The following is a 22973-nucleotide window of genomic DNA, read 5'->3' on the forward strand; positions in this document are numbered from 1 at the left end:
AATCAACTTATTCCCTCATAACTCAAATATTGTGATATTAAATTGGTATTACGTATACAGAGGTTTAAGAATTATTTTGAAAGATTTAGATAATATCAATATTAAACGAATTTAGACATTAGAAAAGTAAAATTATTATTATTTTTAATAATATATATATATTCTAATCAGTATATTGAAGATAATCTTAAAAAAATAATAAAGTTACCCATGTTTATTTTTTTAGAAGTAAAACGATTAATCTGTTAAAATTTTCATATTCTTCTATACTTAAATGATGATGTAAAATTTTGATATATTTATAGATAACTGATGTAAAAACTAATATTGATTAAGATTAAAAGAATATATGATATATTTATTCTTTTATTTTACTCATTTATCTTTTAAATTTTGTAAACAAATAAATTGTATGAATTTAAATTTTATATAAAAATTAAAAAATAATAAATTAATATATTTTCTATGAATTATTACATAAATATTTTCATTTGAATATTTAAAATTCAATTTGTTTAAAAATAAATATATCACAAGGACAATTTGATAAAATATACATTCAAGTTATCTTTTATTCCTTCAACTAAACACTGTAATCTTACATTACTGCCAAACCAAACACAGTAATATAACATTCCAGTAATGTGTCAGATAATATTACATTCTGGTAATCCTATTCACAGAGATAATCCTACATTCCATGAACTGAACTGAATGAAACTCTGAAACTCAATTTGTCAATAGCATTAAGAATAAGAGAGATCTAACTTTAGATCACAAATACAGACAAACAAGATTTACTCAAACTATATCACATACTTACATAACATGAATTGCATATGCAACCTATATCTTAGAACTAATATAACTATCAAATAATTGTGAGTTTAACAAATTATTTGTCTAAGCAAGTACTTCAATTTCTTCCCTTAAAGTCTCTTTTTCACTTCACTTTTAAGATTGAGATTAAATTTAGAATTGTCAATAAAATAAATCATTTGTCTCCTGAATTATATATTTTTTTATTGAGTTGTCCATTAAAGGTTTTGAATTTCCCTAATGATTTAATAAATCATTTGTCTCTTAAATTATCTCTTCGACCTTTTTTTTAGAGATTTATATTTTTAAGTGAAAATCAAAATATATGATTAAAGAATACCAACGTGGTCAAATAAGTACAATTCGGCCGTCTAAATATGTCACATCAAATTTATGTGACTGTAGTAACGGTCGAGTGACCAATTTGTTATAAAAATAATAATATTAATGACCATTTAGTTACTTTTAAAAATTCAGTTCCAAAAAAAGAAAGATACTCATATTTTAGTGACCATTTATGTGTAGTTTACCAATTTTTTACCTTCCGAGTACTCGTCAAGTAAAGACCCGTCAACTTCTCCACTGCTCCAGCTCCTTCTCTTTTTCCCTCTCTGACTCGGCTACCGCTTTCTCTGTGCGAACAAACTGGTTGTAGATTTTCCAACTTTTCAATTCTTTAAAGGGTATGTGTCTCATTCATCCTTTCGGTTCTTGATTCATTAAGTTTATGCATATCTTCAGATTTTATGGTTCTCAATCCACGGTTTCTGTCATTTCAAATATAGTTTTCATTTCGTTTATTCTATTGGAGATTTTAATCAATGGCTTTATAAGTTCTTGAAGGGAGATTAAGATTTGTCTCAAATGGTTCAACAAAACTCTACCTAACAAGTGGGAATAGTAAGGACTATTTCACGTGATTGTGCAATACCCTTTCTTTTCCCCCTTTTGCCCTGTATTAGTATTATCTTGTGATGTTCTTTGGTTTTGATCTGGGTATTTTTTGGTAACTTTACATTATTATGCTTATGCAATCTTCCGAGTTATTATTGCAGACAGTAAAGTGTTTTCACGTGTTATTCGTTCTATTTCTATATTTTATCTGCAGACTGGCTAAGTCAAATTGCTAGGGTCGCTTTTTTGTATTGATAAGGCTGGTATTATTTGGTTATGGCTTCGAGAGCAATCTTGCGGAGGAGGAGCTACATTTACAATTCCCCAACTCGGCTTACTTCCCTGATTCGGGGCTTTTCTAGTTTTGAGCGTAGGCAATCATTTACATCCGAGGATTCACAAGAATCGCCCTGGGTTGCTAGTCGTCCTTATCCTAATTCTGATTTTAAGAAAGCCATTTTACCTTCAGTTCTGAAAAATGAGCTATCAAATAACCTAGCAGCACAACATTGTAGGAGTAACTCTTCTGGAATCTCAAGCTCGGGTTATCAAGTGGGAAATTTAGAATTTGGATTTCCATTGGGAGTTCTATGGTTTTCACAATCTGTGCGTTCAGCTTCGACTGCCACTGCTGGTAAACCCAATAATCATGGGAATGAACAACAGGCTTCTAAAAAGGTGAAGGAGGCTTCGCCTGAGGAATGTGATCAAGCAGTGGAGGGCCTGAGTACAGTGAAAGCCAAAGCCAAAGCTAAGCAGGTACAGGACTCCAACAAAAGTGCACAACTGTTCATCAAGAAATTATGGGCTATGATTCTTGGCATTGGACCTGCCTTGAGAGCTGTTGCTTCTATGAGCAGGTTTAAACTTTTCTAGTTTGTTTATGGTTGAACTGATGTAATTGCTCTGATACTTATTATTTTATACCATTCTGCAGAGAAGACTGGGCAAAGAAGCTTCGCCATTGGAAGGATGAATTTAAATCTACAATGCAACACTATTGGTTGGGTACAAAGCTACTGTGGGCTGATGTTCGGATAAGCTCAAGGTTGTTGGTAAAACTTGCTAGTGGGAAGGGTCTTTCTAGAAGGGAAAGACAACAGCTTACTAGAACGACAGCTGATATTTTTAGGCTAGTTCCTTTTGCCGTCTTTATCATAGTCCCATTTATGGAGTTCTTGCTACCTGTATTCTTGAAATTATTTCCCAACATGTTACCTTCAACCTTTCAGGACAAGATGAAAGAACAGGTAATTGTTTCCTTGCGTTTTTCCATTAATGAAGCATTTATCTGGTTTTACCATCATTCTTATTTGTGTTATCTATGGCTTTAGAAGTAGCCAATTTATGCTAACCTGGTGTTCGTGATCATTCTGATTGTTTATGATAGAAAGGAATATTTTTTTATTACTTTGTCTGCCTACCTTTTATAATAGTACTTTGTGAAGTTTCTAACAACTATCCACTGAAGTTGAGTTTATTATACATATAAAGTAAGATTGTGGTCTCAGTTGATATGCTTAACCTATAGGAAGCATTAAAAAGACGGCTAAATGCCAGGATAGAATATGCAAAGTTTCTTCAAGATACAGTGAAAGAAATGGCAAAAGAAATCCAAAACTCACGGAGTGGTGATGTTAAAAAGACAGCAGAAGATCTTGATGAATTTATGAACAAGGTATCTTTTTCTCTTTTTAATTTTACTCTTCATGGCATAAATGGAAGCTGATTCTCCTGTTTTGGTTATAGGGGGAAATTTATTTTGGTTTTTCATTTAAGTGAAAGATATTGATAAGTGTTTCATTCTGGTATATGAACAGGTTAGAACTGGTGCAGGTGTATCCAATGATGAAATTTTAGGCTTTGCCAAGTTGTTTAATGATGAACTTACTTTAGACAATATTAGCAGGTTCGTACTACATTAGATATTGTCTTAATTATCCCACACTTCATCTCTTCAATGGATATGTGTGCATGTTCTTTCCTCTTAGATGGAATAAGAAAAGAGGGATTTGTTGTGTCTTTCAGTTTGTTGTTTCCTTATACTGTTGATGATTTTAGTTGCTTTCTTTGTTGGTTACAGGCCCCGTTTAGTGAATATGTGCAAATATATGGGTATCAGTCCATATGGTACGGATGCATATTTACGATATATGCTTCGAAGAAGACTGCAAGAGTAAGACTCTGCTTTTTATTTTGGGGATGTTTACAGGATGCTTAATTGCTTAGCTGACACAGTTTTAGCTAGTTTCTTTGTCTTGATCATTATTGCTTTATAAAAAAACTAATGGTTGTTTTAAGAATTAGGAGTGTGTCATGAATAGGAAACTTGCACAATTTCAGTTTTGCTTGATTTTTGAAAATTTGAATTGTTAATATTTTGTATGTGTTTTACAGAATAAAAAATGATGATAAGATGATTCAAGCTGAGGGTGTGGAGTCCCTTTCAGAAGCAGAGCTTCGACAAGCTTGCAGAGAGCGGGGCTTACTTGGATTACTTTCAGTGGAGGAAATGAGGCAACAGGTTAGTGTTCAACCTGGTCCATCTTTTCCATCAACTAAAAATTAGGTGGCTTCATTCAGAAGCTCATTGAAAAATTTTCAAGGATATTACAAAATGTGGCTAATTTGGATTAGTACAAGGAGCTTCAAACAAAAGAACAACAATTTGTTATTCTTCTTTCCCAATAGTCAACAGCAGTAGGATTTTATGGCATACATGCATGCATGCATGCATACAGTCACGTATAAAATTTTGATTAAAATATTTGTTTTGGAACCTCATTTCTAATTTTATACCTCGATTATTAATTACTGCTACTTATAGGTTTTTTTGAAATGTCTTATCATGTTCTTTGAATAATTATTCTCCTTCCCAGTTGCGTGATTGGCTGGATTTATCTCTCAATCACTCCCTGCCCTCGTCTCTATTGATTCTGTCTAGGTAATTTTGATGAACACCTTTTTATTATTGTTTTGTTTTTATTTGACCTATGACTGCATTCAGAATTTATTCCCTTGTTCTTTTTCTCTACAGAGCATTCGCTGTGTCTGGAAAAGTCAGACCAGAAGAAGCTGTTCAAGCTACACTCTCCTCTCTTCCGGATGAGGTTGTCGATACTGTTGGGGTTACAGCTTTACCATCTGAGGATTCTGTTTCAGAAAGGAGGAGAAAGTTGGAATTCCTTGAAATGCAGGAAGAGCTTATCAAGGTTTTTCCTGCTTTAATGCTTTACGTGATTTTGCAATCTCTTAGAAGATAGGAAAACAGTTTTTCATTCCATAGTCACATTCTTCTCCCGAGCCGTTAGACATTTTGTCCTTTATATGATTCTCATTTTCTTTGCTCTCTTATATGATACCGGTAAAGAAAAGAAAAGAAAAGAAAAACTCGTTTACATTGTGTTGAATGAATTATCATTTTATTTTATGTTAACTATCCAGAAAAAGAAAAAAGTTATCATTTTATCAAGGTTTAGCTCATGTAATATAGGCTGATGCCAAGGTGGATTACAATGAAAAATATAAGGTATAAATCTCAAGGGCTTATTGGCAAAAACCTAGCTTTTGGATTGGGATTAGGATTGCAGTGCTTAATTTCCCTGCATGTTTTAAAGCACACAAGTTGACTTTGATTTACTATAGGCATTTATATCTGAGAATGTTAGATCTTAGGTTCTAGCTCTTTTGCATTTGATGTGTGTGGACTTCTTATTTATATTTGAATAACCAAATGTGTAGGAGGAAGAAGAGGAGGAGGAAGAGGAACAAGCCAAGTTGAAAGAATCTATTAGCAAACAAAAGGATGTGGCTCTGGAAGAGATGACTGCTTCCACAGAAAAAGAAGCACACGAATTAGCTAAAGCAAAAACATTGGAGAAACATGAGCAGCTATGCGAGCTCAGCCGAGCATTAGCTGTTTTAGCTTCTGCATCTGTAAGGACCGGCTGTAATAACACTTCCTATTTGTATCTTATATTTGATACCTTGTACTCTGATTCTCGACTTTGCTACTACTTTTTCAGTCAGTCAGCTGGGAGCGTGAAGAGTTTCTGAGACTTGTCAAGAAAGAGGTATTTAGTGCGGAATTGTTACTAGATTATTAATCATGCATGTTCATTTTATGATTACTGATTTGGGATGCATTGGTCAGAAGCATGAAGGTTTGTGACTTCAAATGCCCATCCAACCTGAGATTCAACCTTGGGTTGGCTTAACTTTAACAAGCTCAAAACTTACAAAACCCATTCTAAGCTTTCTAGAAACTGTTCAACATTAACATCAACCTCGTCTCAACTAATCTTACGAAGCTTATCCACTTGCAGGTGCATGCCCCCAAAAATAAGACTTGAAAACATTTAAAGGACCAATCATAAACTTTCTGCCCCATAGGTAATGGTCAATTAATTGCACAATACATGAAAACAAATAGGAAGAAGAAAGACAAGGACTTCATGAGTAAGTAAATGGATTGGAAAGATAGAAGAACGACAAAAATTCAATTCACGTGGAACTCCTTAGGGGCCTATAGACTAAGTATGTTAATAGAAATGGTCTCTTTTTCCTATTTGTATTTCTTGTCCCGATTCTTCTAGTTCAAGCGGAACTCCTTGTGAGACAATTCAAGAAAGCATTACATGCAAATACCATGATCTTTGGAAGAGAGTACGGTGAAAATAGATAATCCAGTGTCTGCTTATATCAACTTCTTTTTTGTCCTAGGTCCCCTTCGATTTTCCGATTCTATTTGAGATTTGAGAAACACTTTCCTTTCCCATATTCCATATCTTATCAACCATCTACTTTTGGATAGACTCAAATAAGAATTTGAAAGAGTTATTGTTTAGGAATTGAAAGATGTTTGCTTCTTTCAAACTCCATTTAGTTTATGCTTATTTTGAAAAGCAGCAAACCTTTCTTTTATTTGTATTTTTGTTTACTATGTCTATTCTATTCATTATATAAGTGATGATACCCATCAGTTATTAGAACTATTTTTAAAACTATTCATATTTATATTTTAGTCATATAGATATTATATTTTTTTTATAAAAATAGGAGGCCTCATTAAAAGCCTCCCTCATAGTTGGCTCTTGAAAAGGGGAAACTAGCAGAAGGAGGAAAAGAGTGCCTCAATTTATTAATTAGTCGACAATTACATAAGAGTAAACCATTACACCTTAGACAACAGTTTAATCAAAAACCACTTTAAGCTTCCTAGAAAAAAACCATTCCAATCACCCAATCCCCTCAGCTAATTTATCAACCTCCTAATTACAACCCCTAAGAATCAATCTAACAATAATCGCCCTAGCTAAAACTAAGGACACAATATCCATGACTTGGGTACTAAAGAAAGGAGCATAACTCGGCAACATAATCCAGTCAACGATAGTTTTGCAACCACTCTCTGTTATCAGTCTTCCCTTCAATGCCAAAATTGAGGATAGAAAAATGTCAATGCCTTTTTTAATGGCTTTCAACTCAGCCATAGGAGGAGGACCAAGACCAACACTATCAGGGAAGGTTGCTTAAGTGTAGAGTCTCTTAAAATACCTCCAATTCCACCAGCCAGCCCATCTATCCTGACAGCCCCATCTACATTAATTTTGAAAAATTCTACTGGGGGAGGAAGCCAACTTTGCACCATCGTTCTATGAAAAGAATGACTAGAAAGCCTGTCTGCAAGAGAGGGGTCCCTAACCTGCAAATCAACCTGATATGAACTTGAGAGAACTTAGCTAGAAACCATTTTGCCAACCTAAATCTAATTATGAAGAAGAGAGAGGCTCTGTCAAGTTTCATATTATCAAAAACAATTGAATTCCTAGCTTTCCAGATGGACCAAAAAACAACTCCCGGGATAAATTTCCAAATGGAAGAATTAGCCCTTAATTCAGACCATGAACTTAGCAGGGTAGGGGGATCATGAGGCAATGTTGTAGAGATGTCCTAAATCCTGAAAAATCTGTTCCAAAGTTCCTCTGCAACAGAGCACGAAATGAAAAGGTGTTGAATGGTTTCTTCATTCTTATGGCAAAGTGGACATAGAACATCATACAAGGGAACCCCCTTTTCTTCAGCTCCATTTTGACTACCAATTTTTGATGGGAAGCTTGCCAAAGAAAGGTTTCGACTCTAGGAGGAGCCGAACCCAACCATACCCACTTATTCTAGTTAAAACTAACTCCAGATTTTTTTTTATTAGTGTCAACCTGCTGGATTTGTCATTTTTGTTTATTCGATGCTCAATGGCAAGAAGAAAAATACTATTCAATTTCCTTCGCAGACCCCCTCAGTTCCATCTTCAAGATCTCCTCTTCTAAGATTTGCTGTCCCCTTTAAAAGAAATCCCCAACAAATTACATACCTCACGAGTAGCAACTGCTGCTTCTCTCGCTTTAATAGAGGAATGAGACGACTTTGAAGAGTCCCTGTCCTGCTCCAGAGATTCCCTGACCTTGCTTCTATAATCCCTTTTATAGACTTTGTCAAAGAAGCTAATTGATCTACTACCCTCCGAGCACACACTTCCTGAACGACGGGGAGAGATACTGGTATGATTTTGATGGCTGAAACTCTTCGACCGAGAAATAGTCGATACAGATTTTAGTAAAGGAGTCTTCTGATTTTCCTTAGCTCTAATATGATCATCAGATATGGTCCAAGTTATATTTACCTCTTGGTTCACAAACTTGCTTGCACTTGAACCCAAAGTCGAGTTGCTACCCGTAATATGCCCAATCTGAGGATGGGTCGGTTCACCCATAAACTCCTGAAGAACAATCCTTTGATCTAAGGGTTCTTCTCCCACACTAATGGTAACCGGATTAATCTTATTGGTAATATCCGTAACATTTAAATTCTCTGCATTAGATACAAGTTATCCTTCTTGGCGCCTCAGGACTTCTAACTGACTCCTACCAAGAGCAACATTCCCTTCAGTTTCTGACTCAGCTCCTTCCCCTCTTGTAGGTTCCTTTTCTAACTCCCCTTCTCCCTCTTTTGTAACTTCTACAAGAGTATCTATTTCCTTATTGAACTGAAGAAGAAACCGACCCTTATTATTTTCTGTCCCTACCCAGCCCACTTTAAATTAAAAGCAGGCCCCGCAGGAGTAATTTTCTGGACTGGAGAATATGGTTCCCCATTATCTTCCAATTGGGCCTGAGGATCCGAGTCCAATTCTTTCCACAACCCAAGACCCGCGAAATCCCCTGTGGGATTTATCTCATTTTCAAAACAATCTGACAACCCATAATTAGAAGGTTCCGTGGTTGACTTCCTCAACAGTAATTGTCCCCCACTAACCTCTTTCAAACCACTCTTTTGTACTTGATTCAGCCACTTGACCACCTTAAGCCTAGACTCCTCTGATAATTTCTGACTTCCATTTGCAACCAATGTAGGACGACGACTGTCTTCTTCCTTCGACAAGACATCTTCACTATACCATTCTTTTGAAAAAATTTCCATCTCCTCCCCAGAAAATTCATCAGGTTTTTTAAAAACCTACCCTAATGTGATCTCGACTTTAAAGGATCTGCTATAAGACCCTACTGTGACCGTTTCAGGGACGTCAAAGGGGCTCGCCACTCTGATCAGGACTTTCGCCGACGAGAGGTCCACTCTACTCTTGGACTCCTCTTTAATACAGATGAACTTTCCCCACCTCCCAGCAAGTTTATCCAGGAACGCCCCATTCCAGCATAATAGAGGGATTCCATATAACTCCACCAGAAAAAACGCTAATGGAACACCCTCGTCGTTCAACAATGGAGCCAACCAGTCAAACCAGAAAAATAGCTCCTCCTCCTTGTTTGTCCACACTTTTGAAAACTCTTCAACCGACTTAAACGTAATGATGCAAGCATTCCAAACATAACCCCATCTCGCTATTCTTACTTCAACACCCTCGTTCGCCAATGCTTTCTGTACCAGTTCCTGCTCGAAGGAGGATTTGATTATCCCTGTTAAGGACCGTTTCACCCAGTCCAAATCTTCAGTAGGAATGTGTATCTCCCAGACGTTCCTCAACCCTTTTGCAGCCTGCAATGTGTCACGGACTTACCTTTTCCAACTAGGTTTGTAATCCGTGCGGCACCTGAAAAGGGACTCTTCCTAAGTCAAGTCAGCCTTTATCTCGTATATCTGATCAAACAGGAATAAACATCACGTTAGATCATTGTAGCAACATGGTCCCTCAACCAATAATTTGAGCCCGTGGGGCATAGTGGATGCACACCTCAACCCCCGAACGTCTCCGAGAGAAAAATGTTTTATTAACAAAAGAAACATCGGGTTACAGAAGACTCACCCACACCATCGATTAGGCCGTAGGGGCGGCCCTCGATGATGTTCACAAGACACGTACCTTTACCTGTGGATCAGCCCAAACTCTGCCGGCTGTCCACCCCCTACATATATGCGAAAACAAAATAACAGAAATGCTACCTATAGACGTTGAAAAGCTCGAACAGGGGACATTAAGACATATCCCCACTCCCTACCTAAAACATTGAAATGCTTGAAAAGAGGACAAGCTTATTATACCCTGCCACTAGGCCCTATACATGGTTGGCCTTGGCATACCTATCCGGTTGTGGCCATATAAGAAAGGGATGGCCACGACATTCTACCCCACCCATTTAGTCGATGTCCTCATCGACGAGTGCTTCTCGAACCTTTTCCTTTTGACGTTGTGTTGAGGACTTCTCTCGTGGTAAAATTCTTCCTTTCCAACTTCGGCAGCAAGGTTGTCGGCACTACACACGAGATCTCTCCCAACAGCATCAAACAACTTGTAGAAGGCATCGGAATAACTCGTGCTGATATCATAAAGTCGATACCTAAGACAACATCAAAATCATCCTTCGGAGATATGGTAAAGTCAACTTCCCCTTCCCATACTCCTAGTTTTATCTTCACATTCTTAGCGGTCCCACATATCGCCACGGCAGACGAGTTCACTGCCTTCATCTGCCCCTCTTCCTTGGTAACATTCAATCCGCACCTCATAGCTTCCTCAGGGGAGATGAAAGTGTCGGTTGCTCCAGTGTCCACCAGGACCCTTGAAGTTATTCCATTCACTACGAGATCCACATACATGAGGCCCCTAACTGGCTCTTTCCTTAACCTACTAACTTGAGTTTGTAACGCACACAAGAATCGAATCGAACCCATTCTAGCTGGTTCATTTTCAGTATCCTCTTCTGATGGATCTTGTTGTGATTCATTCCTCGATGTGTTCACAAGCGCATTGAACGCCCTCCTATGCAGACACTCAGCCAATCGATGAGAGCCTTTACACAAATAGCACTTCCAAGGATGATCTGGGTCTTTTCCCACTTTGCCTATGCCCATTCTTAGGATGTGAATCCACAGATTGCCTCGATTTATCGCCACTCTGCCTATACCCATTACTTGATGTATTTGGTATTGGGTCTCGGAGAAAAGGCCTCTTATCTGTTTCCCAACTGAAAGCTCCATCCCTTCTAGCCACCTTATTCCCATTACTGAAATTAATACCACCATCACCCCTAAACAGATTGTCCTCTCCTTGATAGGGGCCTTTTCGCTTGACTATAACATTAGTATAATCGCTGAGACGCTCAGCGGCATTCATAGCTTCAGTCACATCCTCTACTCGTTGTCTTTGGATCTCTGTTCTAGCCCATGGTTTGAGCCCTTCCAGGAAATAGAACATTTTGTCGTTTTCAGCCATGTCTCGGATGTCTAGCATCAATGTTGCAAATTCTCTCACATATTCACAAACAGTTCCTGTTTGTTTTAGTCCCCTCAACTTCTTTCGTGCATTGTACTCCACATTCTCCGGGAAGAAGGTTTTCTTCAATTCTTTCCTCAAATCATCCCAAGTATTGATGGAACACACGCCGTCAACAAACTTGGATCGCCACCATAATTTGGCATCTCCTGCAAGATACATTGAGGCCATAGAGACCTTGTCCTCTTCGGAGTTAGCCTACATCACTTTAAAATATTGCTCCATGTCAAACAAGAAATTCTCCAACTCTTTAGCATCCCTGGTCCCGCCAAACCGCTGAGGTTCCGGTACCTTGACCCTTTGACTTTTGTCAACAATGCCTGAGCCCAGATTACCCACAGCGAGTTGAATTAAATTGACTTGAGCCTTGAGTTCGTCGAACGACTCTAACACAGAACTGATAGCATTTTGCGCTTCAGCCTTAAGTTCGTTGAAGGCTTCTGAGAGTTGAGCTTGAGCTAACTCAATCACTCGAACTCGATCCTCCGAAATCATCCCAGCTTTTAGTGCCGCTACTTCGGCTTCTAAACTCTCACTTCTGTTCTGGTTTACAGAACCACTGGAACGTGTTCCAACCATTTTCCAATATCTGTTAGGTAACACTGTAAAAACAATAATAATCACAAGTACCAGAATACTTGGAATATAATTTATCACAACACAAATTCTTTCAGCATCTTCGTGCCAAAAGTATCGCCTTGATGTCAACAACACAAATAAGCATTCTCGCACAAATGTTACCATAAAGCACCTCCGTGCTACATAAAGCAAGATCCCCTTGCCAAACAGTGTTATTACATGTGCTTGTATTGTTACTCAGATGAAAATATCCCTGCGCAGTTTCACAATTGAGCACTATTGTGCCTAGATCATATTATTTCACCTGGCCTACTCCACACGTTAAGGCGCTCGGCGTAAGATCAGGTCATCCTGCCTACTCCCCTCTGGAAGCGCTCGGCATGAACTCTGTCTACCCTGCCTACCCCACACGTTGAGGCGCTCGACCTGATATTAAAGCACATTCTATTTCACCCGACCTACTCCACACGTTAGGGCGCTCGGCGTAAGACCAGGTCATCCTGCCTACTCCCCTCTAGAAGCGCTCGGCATGAACTCTGTCTACCCTCCCTACCCTACACGTTGAGATGCTCGGCGTGAATCTGGGACACCCTGCCTACTCCACACGTTAGAGCACTCGACGTAAGATCAGGTCATCCTGCCTACTCCCCTTTGGAAGCGCTCGGCATGCACTCTGTCTCCTCTGCCTACTCTAAACGTTGAAGCGCTCGGCGTGACATTAAGGCACATCTTATTTCACCCGGCCTACTCCACACGTTAGAGCGCTCGGCGTAAGACCAGGTCATCCTGCCTACTCCCCTCTGGAAGCGCTTGGCATGTACTCTGTCTCCCCTGCCTACTCTCAACGTTGAAGTGCTCGACGTGATATTATAGCACATCTTGTTTCACCCGGCCTACTCCACACGTTAGAGCGCTCGGCGTAAGACCAGGTCATCCTGCCTACTCCCCTCTGGAAGCGCTCGGCATGTACTCTGTCTCCCCTGCCTACTCTCAACGTTGAAGTGCTCGGTGTGATATTATAACACCCTACCTACTCCACACGTTAGAGCGCCCGGCGTAAGATCAAGTCATCCTGCCTACTCCCCACTGAAAGCGCTCGGCATGAACTCTGACCCCCTTCCAACTCTTAACGGTGAAGCGCTCGGCGTGAAAATAGGAATACCCTGCCTACCCTATACATTAGAGCGCCCGGCGTAAGATCAGGTCATCCGGCCTACTCCCCACTGGAAGCGCTCGGCATGAACTCTGTCCCCCTTCCAACTCTTAATGTTGAAGCGCTCGGCGAAATTCCTTAAAAGAAATAAGAACACATCTCGTCTACCACGAATCATTCGGCTCTGATACCAAGTGTTACGGACTTACCTTTTCTATCTAGGTTTGTAATCCGTGCGGCACCTGAAAAGGGACTCTTCCTAAGTCAAGTCAGCCTTTATCTCGTATATCTGATCAAACAGGAATAAACATCACGTTAGATCATTGTAGCAACATGGTCCTTCAACCAATAATTTGAGCCCGTGGGGCATAGCGAATGCACACCTCAACCCCCGGACTTCTCCGAGAGAAAAATGTTTTATTAACAAAAGAAACATCGGGTTACAGAAGACTCACCTACACCATCGATTAGGCCGTAGGGGCGGCCCTCGATGATGTTCAAAAGACACGTACCTTTACCTGTGGATCAGCCCAAACTCTGCCGGTTGTCCACCCCCTACATATATGCGAAAACAAAATAACAGAAATGCTACCTATAGACGTTGAAAAGCTCGAACAGGGGACATTAAGACGTATCCCCACTCCCTACCTAAAACATTGAAATGCTTGAAAAGAGGACAAGCTTATTATACCCTGCCACTAGGCCCTATACATGGTTGGCCTTGGCATACCTATCCGGTTGTGGCCATATAAGAAAGGGATGGCCACGACACAATGCACCCTACCTGTTAACCCCAGTAACTGGTTCACTTCGCATTCTGCTATCCGTATTCAATACATCCTTATACGTTCTGCCATCCCTAAGACTTCTCAAAGACTCAACACCCCCCCGTTCTTTGTTTTTTCAACTCTTTTCGGCTTGGTGATTTCCATCTGACTCCTGCCTTCAACAGCTATTCTTTTCCGAATATTTTGATATTTTGCAACCCCCATTGTAACTCTTTTCCCATCAATCCACGTTCCATTGACATACTGGATTGCCTTCCTTTGACCTTCTTCATTAGCAAACTGAACAAAGGCAAAAGTTGATGTTTTATATTTTGGCTCAGTAAAACTTGGGATGAAGATCCTCACAACTTGGCCATGGTGGTTGAATAATTCCCTTAACGCTCTTGATACCCTCTTACTAAGGTTATCAACGAAAACTGTCCACTCCTTTTTGGAGACATAATTTCCTTTCAAATTTTCTTTCCCTCTCACCCTACCTCTCGCACTCATTCTCTCTTAATAAGTTCTTCCCACCAACGCATGCAAATAACTGGATCACCGCCTACCGCCTATCTTCTTAACTTTTAGCAAGATATTGCCATGCATTCAATTTTTAGTTTTCACTGATCAGCCAAAGAAAATATGACTTCACCTTATAGATATTATATTGCAATTCAAATTACGTGCAATCTATTAATTAAGATTCAAAGTTGGAACTATATCAGCAATTTTTGACCATATAATCACTAAAACATGATCGAGTTGCATATTTGTTAACCTTAAAATTTGCATCATTTATGTTGCATGAACAAGCAATGAAAACTGTGTTAGATTCAATTTTTATGGAAGAAATCAGAACTCAATAAACAATTCATAACGTTCTTATTGAATACCGAACTCTTGACAAGCTTGTTTACAAACTGTTTATCAGAAGTCTGATCAATATAGTGATCAAAACTCACGTCATTTAAAATTTGTTCCATGTTGTGAATGTTCTTGGAATTTTTATTCAGTTGTTTAATTCAAGAAATGAACACAAGTTCTACTTAAACTCATTCTTAAGCACTTGTTCCATGTTTTGAATGTGCTTGAAATTTTTATTCAGTTGTTTAATTCAAGAAATGAACACAAGCTCTACTTAAACTCATTCTTAAGCTCTGACAAACTGACTTTTGGGCACCTTATGAGCTGCAAAGGTAGCTTTCACTTAATGCGGAGAAAATTAAATCCCCTTGATCTTTGCTATATATGTACTATTATACAATCCTAAATCCTGTATATAAAATTTGAATATTATCCATGCGTACTAACATTGTCTTATATTTCGGATACATTTTAGGATTTTAAAGTTATCGAGTTCCTTTCTGTTTTTCTTTTAACAATTTTAACATGTTTTTGTTATTTTTTTTTATTCTTTGCACTTACATTCTCAGGTAGAACTTTACAACAGTATGGTAGAGAAAGAGGGTACAGAAGAAGAAGAAGAAGCTAAGAAGGCTTACCAAGCTGCCCGAGAGCATAGTGACTATACAGCTCAGAAGGCAATTGGTGACAAAGTTTCCTCTGCACTTATAGACAGGGTAATAATTTCTGTATATTCTTCAGTTAAGACGGTCTTCAACTTCAATCTTGGTGCTCTAAATATATTAACTATCTCCATAGTTGATTATAACGTATGCTCTTTTAAACCTGGAAATTAACACAGTATTTTAACCCCAAAACCCTGTTAACATGACTTTTTACATTTCAGGTTGATGCTATGCTCCAAAAACTGGAAAAAGAAATTGATGATGTTGATGCCAAGATTGGAGACCGATGGCGGTTACTGGATAGGTTTGTCCATTGCAACTCTGAAAAAAATTGCATGTTTTGTTTTGATTGTTGATTCTATATAAAACTATGATTGTTGATAGGTTTGTGTATGTTCATGTTCGTTCATTTAACTTTAGCTGATTAGCTGATCAAATGAACGAACACAAACAACTAAACGAATAAAATTTCTTTTTCGTGATCATTCGTTAAGGAATGTAACTTGTTCGTGTTCGTTCATGTTCTTTCATTAAGGAATGTAGCTTGTTTGTATTCGTTCGTTAAAATGATAAATGAACACAAAGAAATGAACGTAAACGAACCCAAACAAACGAGCATAAACCAATATAAACAAACGTAAATGAACATAAGCAAATGTGAACGAACGAACATAAAATTAATTGGGTTTGTATATGAGGAAAGTTTTTTTTCATTTAAAAAAAATTTAGGGTTCATATTTTCTTCGATTGATTTGGGTATTTTTATTTTGGTTTAAATTTAATTGGGATTTATAATGTTAATGGCTTTAAGGTTAAAATTTATTATGTCTTAATATTTTAAACGGGTTTGAAGATTGGGTTGAACATAAACGGACGAACATGAGCGAACGAATATAAATGAACGAACATAGACAAATCTTAATGAACGACATAAACAAACATATTATCGAACGTTCACGAACGTAAGTGAACGAACGAATCATTTGTTCGTTTTTGTTCATTTTTTATAAGAAAGTCGGCCTCGTTAAAAGCCCCCTTCATGATTAATGGATCACAAAGTGCTCCTTAATCAGCAGAAGGAGGAAAAGAGTGCCTTAGAATTCATTAATAACCGAAAGATACATAATGTTTAAAAACACACATAGACACTCCCTTTACAATAACCAACCCAAAGCCTAAAAGTAACCTAAACAAAACAATGAAACTTGCCAATAGCAGCCTTAGCTAGGCTATCAGCCTCAACATTGGCTGACCTAGCAACCCATCTAATAATACCCTTCAAATCTCTTAACATAGTAACAATGACTTTCACTAAATCTATGTAGACAAAGGGACAACTATCATTGTTCTTGACCCAATCCACTGCTAGTTTACTGTCAGTTTCAACAATTAAACGTTCCTTAAACCGTTGCTGAATCGAAGCAAAGAAAGTTAAGCCCTTCTTAATTGCCAAAAGCTCAATCAAAGTAGGAGGACCTGGATCAACAGCCTCTCAAATTGTGAATCACTGATAATATCATCAATGCAACATCTCAACCTTCTCGAAAGACACTTGGAAAGAATCTTGTACATCCCACCTAATAGGCTAATAGGTCTGAAATCATCTAAACTCCCAATATTAGAGCCCTTCGGAATGAGAGTTATGAAAGAATGATTAATGCCATGCTCCCAATCCTTTTCCAAAAAGAAATTGTGAAAAAACTTCAGAATATCACCTTTCAAGTAGGACAAGAATTTTTAAAAAAATCACATATTCAACCCATCTGGCCCCGGAGCTTTTTTACTATCACACGAGTTTATGGTTTCCCAAATCTCATCTTCCATAAACTCCTTTTCTAGCATAAGACTTTGCTCCAGAGAAATTCTTGAAAAGATTAGCTTGATATCCTCCACTTCCAAAGTTGAACGACAGTTAAAAGCTTTAAAAAAATGCTCTCTGACACTAGACTTGATAATAACAAGATCTTTGATAATTTCACCATCAACAGTAATAGCATTCAGAGAATTCATCCTCCTCCTAATGGTAGCGCAAGTGTGAAAAAATTTTGAATTCCGGTCTCCATCTTTAACCCACTTCTCTCTTGAATTTTGAAACCATATTTACTCCTTGATTCTGTATAGTCTCCAAAGTTCATTTCTCAAAAACCTCAACTCTGACACATTATCAATTGCATTGGAAATCTGATTTTGTTGCATCCGCTTTTCTAGCTGGTGAATTTTGTCTCCAAGAACAGAAATGTCAACACGAGGAAACTGTTTTCTATTCCCGGACCAGCTTTTAATGGAAAACTTTGTATTCCTAAGTATGCTCAAAATTCAGCTCTATTCTTGACCTTCTTGAACTCCTTAATAGACTCTACCACCTTCTCCTCAAAACCATCCTCGGTCATTAAATAGCTAAACAACCTAAAAGGTCTCTTACCCCAATTATCTTCCCCACTCTCAAGAATAATTGCATTATGATCAGAGATAGATTTAGGAAGTAAAAGTTGGTTGATACCAGAAAATTTTGCTGAGAAACTAACATTCACCAGAAACCTGTCGAGTTTTACAACAGTAAGAAAATCTCGATTGCTGCTCCAGGTAAAATTACCCCCAATTAAAGGCATATCAATTAGCCCCTTTTGCTGAATAAAGAGACTAAAAATTTTCATAGAATTTCTGTTATGAGCTCTACCTTCCTTCTCATCTTCTGTTAAATAGGCATTGAAGTCCCCTCCCACACAAAAAGGTACGCTGTACCCATTTAAAAACAGTCCCAGTTCTTCAAAAAAACCAGCCTTCTCTTCTTCCACAGATGGACCATAAACGTTTATGAAACTACACCTAAATTGGTTGGATTTGAACTTCCCGAAAATAGCAATAAACCTCCTGTGAATATGCTGATCTTCTAACTCAAAAGTACTGTCATCCCAACAACTTTAAATACCTCCTGAAGAACCTGCTGCTGGAGACTCAACGAACCCTTGCAACTTATTCAAACCACTTCTCCTTAAAAAAGAGCTTGGTACAGTCTCAAGTTTTGCTTGTAGAAAAAGAAACGATGGTTTATTCTCAGAAACTAGTTTTTGTACAACTCTTTGCTTTTCTTTTTTACCCAACCCCCAACGTTCCGAGAAAAAATAATCAACTTTGGCATCATATTCTTGTTTGGTAGTACCAAAACAATCCAAGGATATACCCTCAACTCAGCTAGCCCCGCTCAAGCCTTTCTCCAAGTCCATAATTTTTTGTAGGAAAGCTTCCTTCCCTTCTTTGAAAGATAAACCCAATATCTTGCTAATTTCCCATGTAGCAATAGCTTCCTCCAACAACAATGGAAAAGCTGATGATGATAATGTAGAAACACTAGAATGATCTGCAGCGTCTCTAATGAGGGATCTTTTAAATTTCCTGTTGAGTCTTCTCACCCTTGAACCATCAATCTCCATTACTGAAAAACCAGCAGCCTCTGGAATTTCAGAATTACATCCTCTTGAATTTAAAGCCCTACCCAACTTATTACTGAACTCCCCTCGTGACACATCCTTACAATCCTGCACATATTGGATCCATAACTTCCTTCCCTTTGACCTACTATAAATTCTCTAATAACTTCTGACTAACTTCCTTCCAACCAGGGCGGTCTTCATGGATAACGGGCTTTCTGAACGAACTTACGAACCAACTCTTGAACTTGTCAACTTTAAACCTTCAGCAGACCCCAGTCCATCTTCAATCCCTGCTGGATCCTTAATATTATCTGATGTTGAAATATGACAGCCCATGGTTATTCGACCATTTTCTTGATCCAGTCCACACAACAATTGTCTTCCCAGGCCTTTCTGAAGCCCATTCTCCCAGCCAACTTTATCATGCTTATAGGAATCACCCCCCATACTCTCTCCATCTTCTCTTCCTTCAATAAAACCTTCCGACTTTTCATGTTGGGTGGAGACAACTCCTGTAGCTTTCACTCCTTTACACAAATCCACCAAAAAATTATTTTTTGAATTTGAGCAAATTTTCAAACCTCCCTCGGTTTCTGTAATTTTGCCATGATGTGAGCCTTGGACCCATTCCTGCACCCTATTATGGGTTTCTGACATTTCCTGAAATCCCACGTGCCCTTCATGCTGCACCTGAACATCCTCTTGGCTCCATTCAGAGGAGCTCCCCGCCCATGGATCCTCTGGAACATCCTCTACAACCATATCTGATAACTCAGGAAAGAAATATTCACCACATTCAACCTTAATTTTAATCAGGAATTTCCTCCCATACGTATTAATGTTAATATGATCAGGAATGTCAAAAGGACTGACGACCCTAAGAAGCATTTGCGCCACTCTGCAATCCACTCTTTGAGCAGTTTCATCTTTGATCTTCACTAACTTGCTCCATCTGGATGCCAAACTAGTAAAGAAAGGAACCGACCAGCAATTTAATGGAACTCCTATCATGGAGATCGTACAAAAAGCTAGTGGAATACTTCCCTCATCCAAAACAGGTTCCAATCTTTCAAACCAGAAGGACAAAGCTTCCCATTTCTCTTCCATCACCTTCCTTCTCTCCTCCACCGATTGGAAAACTACCAGGCAAGCATTCTTTGCAAAGCCCCACCTTACGACCTTTACATTGATGCCCTCATTCCTTAACGCTTTCTGCAAAAAATCTACTTCAAAAATTTCTTTACAAATGCCAGTAAGGGATGACCTCAACCAGACCCTTTCCTCCACCAGAATAAAAACTTCCATAGGATTTTTCATCTCCTTCATATTTAAATGATTGCCCTCTTGGACACCCTCTGGATCTTTATTCACCCCAACAACCTATCTTTATAGGTCCTTCCATCATGAAACCTATTCATCATCTCCATCTTCCTTACCCTTCCAACTGGAGAAGACAAGCTTCCAACCTTCTCCCCTCCTTTTCCAACACTATTTGATCCCTCAACCCTACCATCTTTCTGCCTCCTTTTCCCAGATAGTTTCTCATATTTAGCTACTGTCACAGAAATTTTCCTTCCATCAATCGTGACGTTGTTCATCTTTTCCACTGCATTGCACAGATCCTCCTTGCTTGTGAAATGGACAAAAGCAAACGTACTAACCTTATACTTCGGTCTGTTGACTTTTCCATAATCACTAAAACGATCTCATAAAGCACTACGATGCACTCTCCTACTAAGATTATCAACGAACACTGACCAAGAATCTCCTCCATGTGGAGAACATAATACTGTCATGTTTAGAGAGCAAAAAAATGTTTTTATTATATTTAAAGTGGAGGATTTGGTAGAAATGAGAGTCGTGTTTGTTCATTTAATTAGACAAACATAAAATCTTGTTCAATTTGAAGGTGAATCACTCTCCAAAGACAAACCTAAATGAACCCTATGTTAGTATGCTATTCTTTTAGCTGTGAATTTTATGGGTGTAAAATGAACCCACTAGAAAGACCGTAACATCTTTGAAGCTTCTATACCTTGAATCACATCTCTGGGACTGTCTACTCCCCTGGTTCAGAGTTGCCAAATATGAAAGTTGTCTCCTTGTGTTAAATCAACCTTTAAAGGATCCACAAATCTGTTTATCGCATTTGATGAAATATAAATCAAAGACATACCTAATAAAATCACCCAGACTAACCTCCTATTATTTAGCTAGACCAGGCATATAACATGCATTGTTCAAAACCTGGACATCCTATGTACCCAAGTTTTGATTGAATCCAGGACACGGTATTGCATCAAATGGGACCTTAACCGTTTTTCATACTTCCCTGAAGTATATACATTGATGTGTCACTATCAGCAACTATGTTTCACTTTTCTACGTAGAATATAGATCCTTCCTTTCCATCTTATTCTATTTTTTTACTCTTATTTCAAATAATGCATTACTCTTCCAATGGAAGGATTTTGTTAAATTTCTGTGTTCCCCATTTGTATGCCAGGGATTATGATGGTAAAGTAACTCCTGAGGAGGTTGCCCATGCTGCTATGTATCTCAAGGATACATTGGGCAAGAAGGGTCTTCAAGAGCTTATTAGCAACCTCTCCATAGATCGAGGTCAGATTTTATTTATAATTTCGAACATCTAGGAGCAAGATAAATACCTTTTCCATTAGGCTGGACTCTGTTGTGGTTTCTATGTAGGACATAGTTAAATCTTTTTTTGGCCCATAAACTTAGGTCCTTTCTTTAATATTCTTGTGTAATTGCATACCATTACTGTTCAGACCTTAAATTCCCTTTGTTTTGCTTCTTGCCCTGAATTTTTTGCAACAGAAGGAAAAATACTTGTTGAAGATCTCATCAAATTAGGTGGTGAAACAGAAGATGCCGAGGACGACACCGCTGAAGCAGGAAGACCATAGGGAAATGTACTGAAATTTTTTGTCGTGAAATCTTTTTTGGAAGTATCATCGTTAGTGCATTTAATACAACATTGTTATAAACTTAGAAATAAAGTAGCACTTGACTTTAGCATATGGTATGATGGTTTTATGTCACCTACTACAAACTGAATATATTACAAGTCGAGCAAACATGAACCCTACAATATTCTTTATCGCACAAGGTTATAGTGAAACAGGGCGATGCTGTTTGAATGGTTGAAGAAGACGACATTGAGGCCATTTTCTTCTTTTAACTTTAACTTCAGTGTTTTGACGATGGAGAAATCTCTAAGACATCAAACTGATAGTCATGAAAGATTTGATTTTTAGTGCTTATTTTACTGAAAGCTGATCTCAAAAAATAATTTTGGAAAATATTGGGTAAATTATTTTATGCATGATTAATTTTTATTTTAAAAGTATTCATTATAAATATCAAATAAAATAAACAGTGTTATTTATTATAAAAAAATATTAGCATTATTTTCGATAATAATTTAACTAGAATTATTTTTTATAAAAGTATTATTAATTTATTTACAGTGTCAGTTTCTTTCGTTTCAAGCGTTCATTATTTTTCATAATTTGTTTATGCTCGAGGAAGCAAAGACTTATTTACATCGATGTTTTCTTCCTTTAAAGCGTTGTATGTTAGAAAAAAGTGGTAACTACGAGTTAAAAATGATTTCTCTGGTAAGCTGTTTAACATATTTTTTAGTTAATTTATAATTAGTTTTTGCATTAATCAATTACTTGAATCAAATGCTAAAAACATATGAAATATGTTTAAAAAAATAATTACAGAAAAATAAGCATACCTTACTTGTATTTAGGATTTTTATAACAAAATATCACTGTGTTGGTTTGCATTGATATAATTAAATGATAGCATGAATAATAGTTACTAATGGCTTAAAAAATTGTAAATATTTATTTAAAAATTAATATATATTAAAAAAAATTAGCAGATTAAAATAATATTATAAATAATGGGTAATAACAATGGTTTAATTAATCTAGAAAGCAAATAATGATTTTAGGATAAACTAATTTAAATGCATCTATC

The 22973-nt window shown here is 37.6% G+C and overlaps 1 protein-coding gene across 1 annotated transcript; it reads left to right on the forward strand.

Moving 5' to 3' along the window:
* The first annotated feature begins 1378 nt into the window (after positions 1-1378).
* On the forward strand, positions 1379-22117 carry LOC120171094 (mitochondrial proton/calcium exchanger protein-like). The gene is made up of 15 exons (XM_039178890.1): positions 1379-1502; positions 1928-2573; positions 2651-2963; positions 3245-3391; positions 3534-3622; positions 3797-3889; positions 4111-4237; positions 4593-4657; positions 4751-4925; positions 5455-5649; positions 5739-5786; positions 15430-15576; positions 15747-15829; positions 21463-21578; positions 21798-22117. Exons 2-15 carry the CDS (start codon positions 1990-1992, stop codon positions 21884-21886), a joined length of 2271 nt encoding a protein of 756 aa, XP_039034821.1. The 5' UTR covers positions 1379-1502; positions 1928-1989; the 3' UTR covers positions 21887-22117.
* Positions 22118-22973: the final 856 nt, after the last annotated feature.

This window comes from Hibiscus syriacus, unplaced genomic scaffold (assembly GCF_006381635.1).
Source record: "Hibiscus syriacus cultivar Baekdansim isolate YM2019G1 unplaced genomic scaffold, ASM638163v2 tig00111810_pilon, whole genome shotgun sequence".
In the NCBI taxonomy this organism is placed as follows: Eukaryota; Viridiplantae; Streptophyta; class Magnoliopsida; order Malvales; family Malvaceae; genus Hibiscus; species Hibiscus syriacus.